The sequence below is a fragment of the Penaeus chinensis genome, chromosome 18 (assembly GCF_019202785.1).
Source record: "Penaeus chinensis breed Huanghai No. 1 chromosome 18, ASM1920278v2, whole genome shotgun sequence".
Lineage (NCBI taxonomy): Eukaryota > Metazoa > Arthropoda > Malacostraca > Decapoda > Penaeidae > Penaeus > Penaeus chinensis.
The window spans coordinates 14542648-14555099 of NC_061836.1; the positions used below are offsets into that span (position 1 = coordinate 14542648).

Below are 12452 nucleotides of genomic sequence, written 5' to 3' on the forward strand. Positions count from 1 at the left end.
CAATGGTGGCTCAGTGATAAGGGCAACTAAGTGTTGGCAGAACCCTAGCCTTAACCCTTTGCATGTTGTTACATGAACTGTCCACTAGGAATCTTGTTACACACAATATCAGTACACCTACATAACCCATTCCATGAATTTTTGGGGGATTTTTTTTAAAGCTAATAATCCCATGAGCTTATCTATAAGTCATCTAGATAGCTGCAGATGTACTTAGTCATAAAGGACTCAATTACTAGTACTATCAATGTCACCTAACTACTAGCCTTTTCCTTGATTTCTGGAAATATTATCTTTTTGCCTTATACTGCTATTAGTAATGTTAATTACATTATGATAATTATAAGGTCTAAATACGAATAACAGCACCTAAATTGATAGTATTAGTAAAAACCAAAGGAAAGGGTAAATCAGGCATGGCCACAAGGACTACTGGTGACTAAGCACTTGTGGTGCCATCTGTGTTGAGACATTCTGCACACACAAAAAAACTAAAGTCAACATTAAATTTTCCAAGTGGCATAAGGTTAATGCAGATACTATTATTATTATTACTGATATGATTAGTATAATGTTTAAAAAAAATACTAGGAGTAATACGAAATAAAGAATATTCTTCTTCTTCTTGTTGCTGAGGTGGGTGGGGTTATGAGGCAGTAAATAAATAATACGGCAGGTCCAATGTAAGGATCTCCTCTAGCCTCAACTAATTTTGCAGGGTTTTTTCTTCTCCCTCTTTCCTTTTTTTCCTTTTTGCCACAATCCGTTACCATAATGCTGTGTAACCTCTGATGCCTGGTACATTTGTTTGTTTTGACCACTGGCTATTCTGGAAATCCACAAACACTGCCTACTAAACCAAAGCCTTTCCCCAAGCCCCACCCACCGCCATAGATATTGATGCGGCAGAAAATCTTCATTTAATAAATAAATAATTGACACCTTAATGACGACATACTTGTGGAGCCCTTTTTATATAACCGCAATTAATAAACTAAAAACACAGTTTACATGTTGAATTTGTCATGCCCTCTCAACACAAATGGTCAAGATGCTTTCCCTCCTTTTTTTACTATGTTACAAAAAGAAAATCCTGTAAAATTATGTATTGTTACTTTTGCAAAGCCTCAGAATTTAAAAGATTCACTCTTCAAAGAAGAGAGCATGTCAGTGGAAATATATTTTCCCAAATTACCAATGTTATATCAGATTTCCTTCCTTATTCTTAGATTTTACTTACTCATCTTCACTTGTGAAACTACATTTTCCTTTAAATAAGTCAAAGCTTGTTTCAAATTTCAGTCCGATAGGGCATGACAGTGAATATTATTTCCACTCAAGTAAACTAATAAGTAAAGCAATATCTCATACAGACATACAGGCTCTCGGTTGTTTTGCAGTTGACAATATTCAAATATCAAAACCTTAAATGCCTTATAATCATAAACGCCCTGATCAGAGAATCTAATGTTCATCCAAAACGAAATATATTCCAAAGGTGCATTGCTAAAATGTTCACTGAAATAACTAAATAACAATAAAAAACATGCTCAGGAGACGGAGACTCAAGACCCAATGTAGGGGATCACACTACCTTGGAGCTCACCCCTTGCCTCAACTAATTTTGCATGGTCTTTTCTTCTTTCCCCCTTTTGTCCACTTTACCTATTTAATTAACAGAATGCTGTAGGATAGAATATTAGTGGAAAGGGTATAGAGGGGGAGCAATTGGAATATAGTAGGGATTTGTAAAAGGATGTGGTAGAGGTACTGGGCAATCAGATCATATGGAGAGTATGCCTGAGGAAGGGAGAGTAACACTGTATGGGAAAACTGCAAAAGAGTTATTATGTAACAATCAAATAGTAATACAGTAAGAAACGATAGTTGTGGAAGTAGGAGAATCCTGAGAATGAAACAAGGAATCGGGAAAGTGGTGAAGTATCAGGAAGAATGTCAGGAGGGGAGGGATCCACAGAAGGACATTGTTTTGACTTAGTGAGCATCTAAGTGGGGGTGGTAAGGATAACGAGGAAGAAAGAGGGATTGGTGATGCACATGGAGGAGAGGATGGGGTGTTTTTTGGGTGAGTTGGAGGAAGAGGGGTAGGGGGAACTTGAGGAGGAGGATGGATATTGGCAGGTACTTTGGATGTAGAGTGAACAAAGGGATTAGAGGGTGGATGATGGACTGGATAAGTTTCTTGAGTCATGTTTATGAACTTTTGGATGTCTTCAAGAGTTTCTGGAAGGGACTTGGGTGGGGAGGTCTGAGATTTTCTTATGTAGAGGAGAAGAGGGAATAGATGTCCGAGGAGCAGAGGATGTGTAGGAGAGGATGTGGTAAAAGATGTAGTGGAATGTTTAGATTGTCTGTTGCAACAGGTAGGCACCAGAGAAGTGGTAGAGATTGGAGTATCTTGATTTAGACTGGAAAAGGAATTTGACTAGGGGGGAGAGGTAGTAGAGCCAGGTTGGTTCGGGGTAAAGGTAAGAGATACTGGGGGATATGCTAAGACTTCTTGAGATGATGGGAGATGAGTGGAGTGAAGTACAATTTTCTAATACATAGAAAGAGAAAAACCTTGTTGGCATGCTTCTTGTCTGACCTAACACAGAGCGAGGCCTAGTTTGAATCTGAGAACTGCTATCTCAGATTCGAACTTGTAGGCAGGGCAGCCACCACAAATGGCACACGTGCATGACTGAGCAGAGCAATTTGAATGGTCATGACCAGGTTGGGCACAAAAAAGGCAGCAGGCTGTGGAGTGATAGCGTTTGGCTGAGTGGCCAAAACGGCATCATTTCTGACATTGATGGGGGAAGGGGTCGATATAGTCAAACAGGGAAGGACACTCCACCAATATAAACTTCACGGGGGAGGTCATGTCTTCGAAAGCTAATCTTTACAATATTGGTGTAGGACTTACATTACCCTCTGGGAGGAACGTGTGGCACTGGACTGCCACTGCATCATAGTCGACAAGCAGTCTGACCTTGTTGTATTAAGGGAGGAGTGAGGTTGGGCAAGAATAGGTTTACCAGTGAGGTCAGTCTGGGTAGACAGATGTAACTGTGACTGTGAAAGGAAACTTTACTCAGGGCAGTGGAGTCGGAGTCAAAAGGAATTTGGTGTTGCTGGAGTTGAAGTCGGAGACGGTAAAAATGTCCTGACCCTGACTCTGCCTCTGACCTTAACATAAATCATAATGTTTATTTTTGGACAATATACAATAAAAAGGCCACAATAGCATATTTGACTCAAACCTTTTAGGGACATGGGATTAAAAGGAAGCCTGTAGTTGTTATGAAATCCATTTTTTTTAAATGATAATACTGAGGGCTCAGAGTCGGAGTCTGAGTGGGAGCTTTGAGTACCGATTCCACAGCCTTGACTTACCTACTTCTTTTTGGAGACATTACTGGAAGAGAAGGGTATTGTCAGAGTATTAGGCTGTAGGGGGAATCACAAAGAATTGATCCCACTTGGCTGGGCCAAAAAGGGTACTCAAAAGGTTTGCAGAGGTGGAAGCAGTAGAAGGACGACGGGCGGGAAGATGATAGATGGTATGGAGAGAGGTAGTACTACTGGGAGGACAATAAGGAAGAAGAGTAGTAATAAGGGAGATGGGGGTAGACAAGGAAGAAGACCGCCATAGAAGATGGAGTGGAAGCTGTTGGGAGAGAGGAAGAGGTGTATTCTGAAAGTTGAGTAATGACTTGGATGGATGATTTGGAATGGATAGAGTGGACAGCAGACATTGAAGAGGGGGGTACTAATATCAGTTGAAGCCATGGTCAAAGGAAAGGCAGGGGTCAGGAAACCAATGTAATCAAATTTACATAAACTAATTGAAAGAGCAAGCCTTAATGCCCCTAATAAGAGTAAAAAATCTTTATTACTGGTCATGGTGACCCTGAAATAAATGTGGAGAGGAAATATTCTACCCTGAGGGGTAAACTGTTTTTCTCTCCCTTCAAGGTCCCCATGAGGGGTAAGACAATTAACCAAAGGAATACTTTACCCATGGTTCTCAGTGGCCTCATGCATGCCACATAGCCAGCCTTTCATCCTTCCAGCATGAAAAAGAGGAGGAATGAAAAGGGGGAGAAGAAAAGACAGTCCAAAAATAGTTGAGGTGAGGGCTGAGATCCAAGATAGGGGTGATCCCCTACATTGGACCCCAGTCTCTGTCTCCTAAGCCCCATGAGCAATGGATTAGGGGGGTCTTCTTATGAAATGAAGGTACAATGTGTAATATAGCCCTAGAAAACATAGACTATATATATATATATATATATATATATATATATATGTATATATATATAAATAAATATATACAGTTGAACAAGTTCAGAACTAAGACTAAAGAGTCATAATTTAGAACATTCTCATGTCAATTATAGATTTTTGGCATAATTGGCTGTAAATGGAGATATTGAAATCTTCACATATATTCTATGAAATATATCCAGCTTTGAAGTCCTATCATACATACACTGTTCTTGTTGTCTGATTATTCTTTTTATTGATTTTTTTCTATATATATTTTTTTTTATATACCTTCATGCTATCTTTGTTTTTTCCATTAAATAAATATTAAAACAGTTGACTGAGGACATATGCAAAAAGATACTGATAACATGTAACTTCAGCATTAACTATATTTGTATGTCCATTACTAACCTGCTATATCTTTAGGACTTTTCATTCCTATAAGAGGTATTCTAAACAAAATGCTTTCTCAATTCTGAAATTTATTTAAAAATTACACCATAAGCATGTTTACAGAAAGAACAATGCCTGGTAACCATAACAAATATACTTTGATATCATTCTGTAACACAACAAAAATTTAGGAATCATCTGCCACAATTCAAGGAGAAAAGACGGCTTGGAAGTTTGACTTGCTAAACTCTCTTAAGCCTTACCCTCTCTTCACCACCCCTACTTTTAACCAATGGTCTAGAGCAGATGAGACAATAATTTCAGCTTCGTCTTTCCTTATATTACTTATGACATTTCGTACACCTTCCACAGATGAAGTTGCAATTAAAGGTCGTCTCTGATGGATGAGCATTGCTACAATCACGAATGACAGGACTCTAAACGCACCAGCAAAGATTTTATCCAGTATTTTCTCAATGGCTGTCTCTGGGAAGATATCACAGAACAGGCTAAAGCACTGATGTTTTAAGAGACTGCTGGTGAAGAGACCCATTTTAAACAGATGGAGGTGGAGGTAGTCGTTTTCCTTCCGCAACATGCCAATAGCATCTTGGACAGCATCTAATATAGCCTGCTCATTCTTTAGCAGAAGTGACCAGATGGAGGCACAGACATGGTAGATATCTACTGGAGTGTCAAAGAAACAAGACACCTTTCTTGCAATGGCTATGAAGTGTTGGTTTTGTTTTGTTCGTAACTGCTGTCTGATGTCAAAAAGAAGTTTGGCTTCACTCATCAACCACATCAGGAGGTAATGCTCTGGAAGAGGTATATCTGACCAAGGCTTATTTCCTGATGCAAATTTAGTGTTGCTTGCATTTCCATGGCAGTCATGTCCATTGACTGTTTCTTCTGCAAGTGTGGCAACATTTCCAAGACCCAAAGATTTAAGAGAACGCCAAAGTTCCTCAAACATGAGGGCCTGTTGCTGCCCCACATACTCTTGAGACTCAGCATAACGGGGAGTGATGCCAAGCAAAAACTTCCAGACCAGTGTTCGATTTGTAGCAGGAACTATGGACCGCTGTGCAAAATTTGCAAATTTTCGCTCATTCAGTGGTTGTTCCTTTAGAAGAGCTTCTACGGCACGCTTCTCCTCTACCTCCCTTAGTCCAACCTTCTCATAAAATTGACTTCTAAAATTCCTTTCATCAACCATTTTGTCAGTAATATACTGACAACATACCAAAAAGTAAATTAATGTAATTCAAATCTCATACATATAACACACACTTTATCTTGCAATTTAGAAAGCAAGAATTGCAGTAGAGAATCACTATAGTCCCAAGTTATTTGACACGGTATCACAATCAAATTCTAATTTAAGTTACTTCTCTTAATCACTTTCATAGCTGTTTTCCTTGCCATCTTCCTGTTTTCCTTCTGTCAAAGCTGCTGGACCAGTGATGTTGCTGAGATCATCAAACTGACTGCACAAAGTACTCAGTTGTGTCTGGATTGTGGACATTACCATCTTCTGCTGTTTCTGGATCTCAAGAACTTCGTCAGACACCTGCATCAACTCGCTACGAAGGCTCTGGACATTGCTGATAAGTTCTGTTGGGACCTGAGGATGATTGGCACTATTAGTAACAGAATAACAGTTACCATATAACATCAATAACACAGTTGAATTTCTTTTCTACAAATCCTATGGGACATTTCAATTTTTTTGAGCAGTTTCCATTTCATATAACTTTATCAAATATATACAACAAAGTGGTCTGATTGTGTTAGAACACTAAAACAGAATGGACTCAAATTAAACATTTTCAAGACACTTGCACATCTGCCACTGGCTTCTCCACCTACAGCTCTCTGAGAAAGGCTGAAAAACTTCAAATACTTATATTCTGGCATGATGGGGCTTGTAGGTCTCCCTAGTAATGAAACAACTCCTAGTTCTTGTCCTTTCCTAGAGTGCCAAAAATGAGGAGGCTGGACACTGTGCAACTAATGGGTTTGACTTAAGACTGGATTCTGATAAGATGCAGCTAATATCATGATGAGAAAAAGTGCCATTTTGAAAGCCACTGAGTGTTTTGTATAAATTTATCCCAAATTGAATAAGATACAACATGAAAAATAATAATTAACAAAAATGGAACAAAAGGCAAAGGAGAATAATGGAAAAAAAAGGGAGAGAGAACTAATTAATAGGGGAAAGGATACCAAAATACTGAATCGAAGAAAACAATCATGAGAAAAAAAAAGGGAAGGTCATTATAGCATTTAATCTATAAACAAACCTGAGTGTTAGCTGCCTGTGATCCAGCAAGAGTGTTGTACTCCTGATCAACCTTGCATGACAAAGCAGTCAGTTCGCTCTCTGCCTTGCCTAACTGAAACAAGACAGTAACACACTTAATCCACTCAAGAACACTAAAACATCAATGATAATAAAAATAATAACAGAATGATAATGACAATAGACAAGCTATATCTTGAACTAATAACATTGGAAATAAAATCATGGATTAATAATCAAGCTTAACATATATGGAGAACCTTCCAGAGCAAATAATACCAAACCACTGTAAAAAAATGGCAAGTCATTATGGATAAGGAACATTTCTTTTGTTGATGATAAGACCTATTCTGATGTGTGATTATTTTCCAAAGGCAGATCTATTTCTTAGGTAAACTTGGAAATTTTGTATTTCTAATTTACACTGCTACATACACAGCACATTCCACATAGAAATATAAAAGGGCCAATTTAGGCACATTTACAGGAGCGGGTAACAAATCAGTGATACGTTGCCAGAATCTGTGAATGTGACAGTAATATCTAATTTTGTAAACAAAAACACTAATGTGACCTCTTATCTGCAAGTGGCATACATCATATGAAAATATGATATGACACTATAACTAATACACACTGATGTGATCAGGGGAAACATGAATAGGAGGAGGATGGATGTTGGCAGCTACTCTGAGTGCAGAGGGACTGAGAGATGAGAGATTGGATGACGGATGAGGTGTAGACATGTTATCTTGGGTCATGATATGATAGTTCTAAATGTCCGAGAGTTTCTAAAGTCGATTTGGTTGGGAAAGTCTGAGAAACAAAGGTTTTCTTATGAGGGGGAGAAGAAAAAATAGGTATCTCAGGGGTAATGGAGGAGAGGGTGTAGTAGGAGATGGAGTAGAATGTTTTGATTATCTGCTACAGGTAAGGTGAGGAGGGAAGGGGGTAGAAGTGAAAACATGAGATTAAAGAGGAATAGATATGGGGGATGAAGAAACATCTTGGGAGGAAGGGGGAGGGGCAGAGTAAAGGGCAGCAATGGAGTAGGGAGTAAGAGAAAAACCTTATCGACATGTTTCCTGTCTGGCTTCATGTAAAGTAAGGCCAAGTTTGAATCTGTGACTTGCCATCTGACACTCAAACTTGTAGGTAGGTCACCCCTATAATAAAAAAAAAAAAAAAAAAAAAAAAAAAAAAAAAAAAAAAAAAAAACACTATGGGAGCCACTACAATTGGCATATGAGCAGTTTGATCAATCATGACCAGGTTAGGCATTGAAAGGGGTACTGCTAGTGAAACTGACAGTGACAGTGCTAGTGAATGTGATAATTCTAGTGAAAGGATAGTGCCAATGACAGTGAAAGTGACAATCCAAGTGAAAGATGCAGTGTCACCCACAACAACTAAAATATCACATCAATGGTGACAAACTCATTGTTTCATTCTGTTCATACCTTCCTTTTGTGATACTCAAGATGAATTTTCCTACTGCAGAATAGTATTTATTATTGTTCAATGTAGTTTTATTTACCATGAATGCATTTTGTTGTATACACTGAAATTCATGTAGCAAATAATAAATAAAGAACAGTTTCTCTCTCTCTCTCACTCTAATGGAGGAGTAAGGGATGAAGTAAAAGAGAGGGGCATATGGAGGACAAGGGTAGGACTACAGAGGGGGAAACTGTGACGCAGATTCTGCCAATAATAGTTTCTCATTTTGGGAGTGGGTGGCTCATAGCCTAGCTGATTTACATGATTGGTGGGTGGAGCTATAGAATTTCTAGGGCAATATACAGAGTCTAAATAATTGAGCTAGAACAGAATACAGGAATCACTCAGCAGCAACAAAAATAAAATGAAATTATGACACCAATGTTGGCATCACAGTATATTCCACTGGGGCTTCATGACGCCGAAACCTGGCGTCACTGTATAGAACGGGTTAAACTATGCGAGGTACTTGATAGGAAGCTGCAGTTACTTATAAAATGTTTGCATTTGTAAATATTTGTATTTTATGCAAAGTATGATATACTGGCAACACTACATATCTGCTAGTCACCAATGGTGAGAGGTTCCTTTTTATTGTCCTAAGGAATCCTGTTAACATAACCACTATATATACCAATTCCAAAGCATACAGAGGTAGTAGATGTGGCATAAGTGAGCACCATTCTCCTGCAAATCTGTAAGTTCATTACATATTACAAAATTATATTTCTTGCAAGCCAAGAGTATGTCATCTTATCTGTTACTTAATTCTGCCTCAAGTCTCTCTATAGGTATTTTCTAAAGATTTACTGAAGTACATCAGTAATATTCCAAATGACACATAATACAGAAATTGAACCATCTAATAGAGCACAATATTCTAATTCACTCTTCATCTATACCATTTTCTTCATAAACTAATAATAAGGGCATTATATAGTATGTAAAACTAATTTATCAGGAGCTCCATGATGAGCACTTTTTCAGCATCAAGAGAAAATGATACAAATATTGGACGTGATAATCGTGGATGACGTATGTGAAGGAAACCAAAGAAGCCAATTAGAATTTTATTTGATTGTGACGTAACAATAGACACTAACTTCATATTGGGTCTAATAAACCCAATACGAACTATAATACATAATTACACGACAAAAGATGCTGAACCTAGGGGTAGCTAGTTAAATTTAAAACATTTCTATTATGGCTAAGCAGTGCACATGGTTGTTGAGATTTGTATCATTAATATAACAGAAATAACAAATAGGTGGACAGCAACCTTTTTTCTTGCCAAAAATTTGAATGAAGATGGCCCAGCTGGAATTAAACCTTAAGGAAAGAAATGATCTAAATCAAATATTTGCCCAGGCTCAATTCTGCCAGATGCTGTGGGATGAAGGTTTAGCAGACTAGGTAGGGGTGGGAAGATAGCAGCAGCCTTCCTTCTATACTATAAATGTGTATTTGTTGGGTTCTGCCCTGCCAGAACATATGACATAAAGGTTTTGCAAACCAGGTGGGGGTACTGAAAAGGGACTTCAGGGGCTCAACCCTATAATTATTATGTGCATTGCTGTAGCAAAATTATTGATTCTCTGATTTTTCACTTTTGTCCTGCAGTGTCACACATCCATCCAATCTTGCAATTATTATTCCTTCTTGCAATTATCAATGTAATCCACGTGAACATCTTGTTATTTCCAAATGCAAATGATACAAATAGTATTGGTAATGTTTACGAAGTGACCTTAGCCCTCTGAGATTAAGCCTCTATTACTTCAGCAATTCCTGGGAAATCCACAAAAATGGCTGTATAAACCAGAAACCTTTCCAACCCAAGGCATTCATCCCAAGATTCCATCCGATCGCTGTACTTGCTTACTGGGGGCTCCATCCCCAGACCCCCACCCAATCTAAATGGACTTGTTCTCTGCACGGCATTTTTTGCAACCCATTTCTTTGTTTTTCATTTCTGATGTATTTACTGTATAAGCAGATTATTCCATGTATAAGTGAGCGCAGTTCTTGTCTTTGGTTACAACAGTGCCATTACATTTTCCTGTAAATATATTCCGAAGAACTGTGTTGCACAACTTTCTTATTGTCAACCTGCCGAGATGATACCTTATAAAAAGTGTCGGTTAATGTTACCAAGAACGACACACAGAGACAGAGGAAAATGGACACTGCCAACTTGAAAAGCATAATAAATAAAATGGGAAGCAATACAGGTATATCTGTAGCGGCCTCATATATACTGGGAAATGACAAAAATAGACTTTGCATATCACCACTGAGTCCTTAATGTCTCGTTTTCTATAGCTACATTTTATATATTTTCTATACCTTTGTTTTCTATAATGATCACATTTTCTGTTGACCATAAGTGTAGTGTAACTTCCGATTAGCTATTTATTTTCATAATTATTTTCCATATTCCTCATTACTGTTCCTCTCATTTTTCTATGCTACTAGATCACTTTGGTTGCTTTCTCAAATGTATGTTTGTTTACCTTAACCCCTTCCTGACGGGTCACGTCTCTGGACGTCATAACAAACCACTTGAAATGTGGCGTGCGGCTGTATGCCGCGGCGGCGCGCAAAAGTGCTGCGAGGCGGTGATTCGGCTTGATGTACTGGACTTCCGCGCTTAAAGTTTTTTTTTTTTCTACATCCGTCACCAAGGGGTTAATTGCCTCCCATATCAGAACTATACACACTGTTAATCACTTCCTCAGCATGCTTTAAGCTTTTGCCAGGGCAGGACCTTCAAACTTCTCTGGTCAGTGACATGGGGTACATATGATTCTATATTTAAATCTTATTTTGTCTGAATTGCATTGCTTTTATCGTCATAGATCATTACAGTGTTATTGATAAATGTTTATTATGGTAGGTACAAGCAATTTTTTTTACAGCAGCCAGGCCGACCTCTTGCTTGATGTGGAATATCTTTCAATTTCCAAAAATAGACTATTTGTGATTGTGTGGCTCATCTGTACCTTCCATACTGATGGTATGTGTTACAATTTCTTTTCTATAACAAATATGTCACTTGGCTTGAAGTGCTAACAAAGGTAGCAGTACAGGGGGGGGGTCCCCCCATAATAAATAAATATAAAGTAGGTAAGGTTAGGTTGGATTTCTGGTTTGTATGATACAATGTTTAATAATGTGCAACTAAACAGTTTATTATAATTGCATTATTCAAAACTTGGCTTGCATTTTCGGAAAATAGACTTGTAGTCCATATCATTTTGCACTTGTTCACTCGGGAGCTATTTTATTGTGTGTTCATCGAACAAAGTTTGGCTTGGATTTTTGAAAAATTGACTTTTCTATTGTTTACGGAACACAAAGTTTGGCTTGAGTTTTTAAAAAATTGACTTCTTAACGTTTCATAAATCACTTTCTTCAGTTTCTGCAGGTTCCTATTGACATCCAGTGCCATCCATTATCCCCCCTTCAACCCCTAAGATCACTGGGTAGAAGAAATATATAAAAAAAATAATCTGATTTTGGAACTTAGTGTCTGGAGGGAGCATTGCTCTCAATAACAATTACCAAAGTGTCTTATTTTCAGTCATTCTGTCCATTACAAGCAAATTTTACCTTGTACTCAGTGGCTGTGGGAAACAAACTATACCGAGTATGGAGTTCTACATAATCACATAGTTCATAAAGTTAAAGGACTTATAACAGGTAAGAAACATGTTTAAACTTTATTCTGAATAAAAATGAATAATTTCTCCCTCGACCTCGCCCACTTTTTTTAAGCGTATGGTTGTACCGGAACATGATAACATTTAAGGAATCAATTTGCCTTAGATGCAAATAAGCCATCCCTTTAATCTTGACACACATCTAACACAACTAGAACGAACTGCAAATCTGAACCCAATTTCGGGAGGATTTTAGCAAACGTCGAGAATTAGAAGCTAAAACTGCTGTCCCAAGAACCCTTGTAAAAGAG

General features: G+C 38.0%; 2 protein-coding genes across 2 annotated transcripts in view; both read right to left on the minus strand.

The window, feature by feature from the left end:
• Positions 1-4744: 4744 nt before the first annotated feature.
• LOC125034740 (TBC1 domain family member 7-like) lies at positions 4745-5890 on the minus strand. The gene has a single exon (XM_047626679.1). It carries the CDS (start codon positions 5885-5887, stop codon positions 4928-4930), a length of 960 nt encoding a protein of 319 aa, XP_047482635.1. The 5' UTR covers positions 5888-5890; the 3' UTR covers positions 4745-4927.
• A 19-nt stretch (positions 5891-5909) lies between these two features.
• Positions 5910-12452, minus strand: part of LOC125034741 — a 6774-nt gene continuing 231 nt past the window's right edge. The window contains exons 2-3 of the mRNA XM_047626681.1: positions 6978-7070; positions 5910-6295 (exon numbers count right to left, since the gene is read on the minus strand). Of these exons, the coding sequence (XP_047482637.1) occupies positions 6065-6295; positions 6978-7070 (324 nt within the window). The 3' untranslated portion in view covers positions 5910-6064. The remainder of the gene's footprint in view (positions 6296-6977; positions 7071-12452) is intronic.

What these genes read in the sequence shown, in the direction of transcription:
- LOC125034740 (XM_047626679.1), bottom strand. Translation starts at nt 5,887, where the DNA reads ATGGTTGATGAAAGGAATTTTAGAAGTCAATTTTATGAGAAGGTTGGA.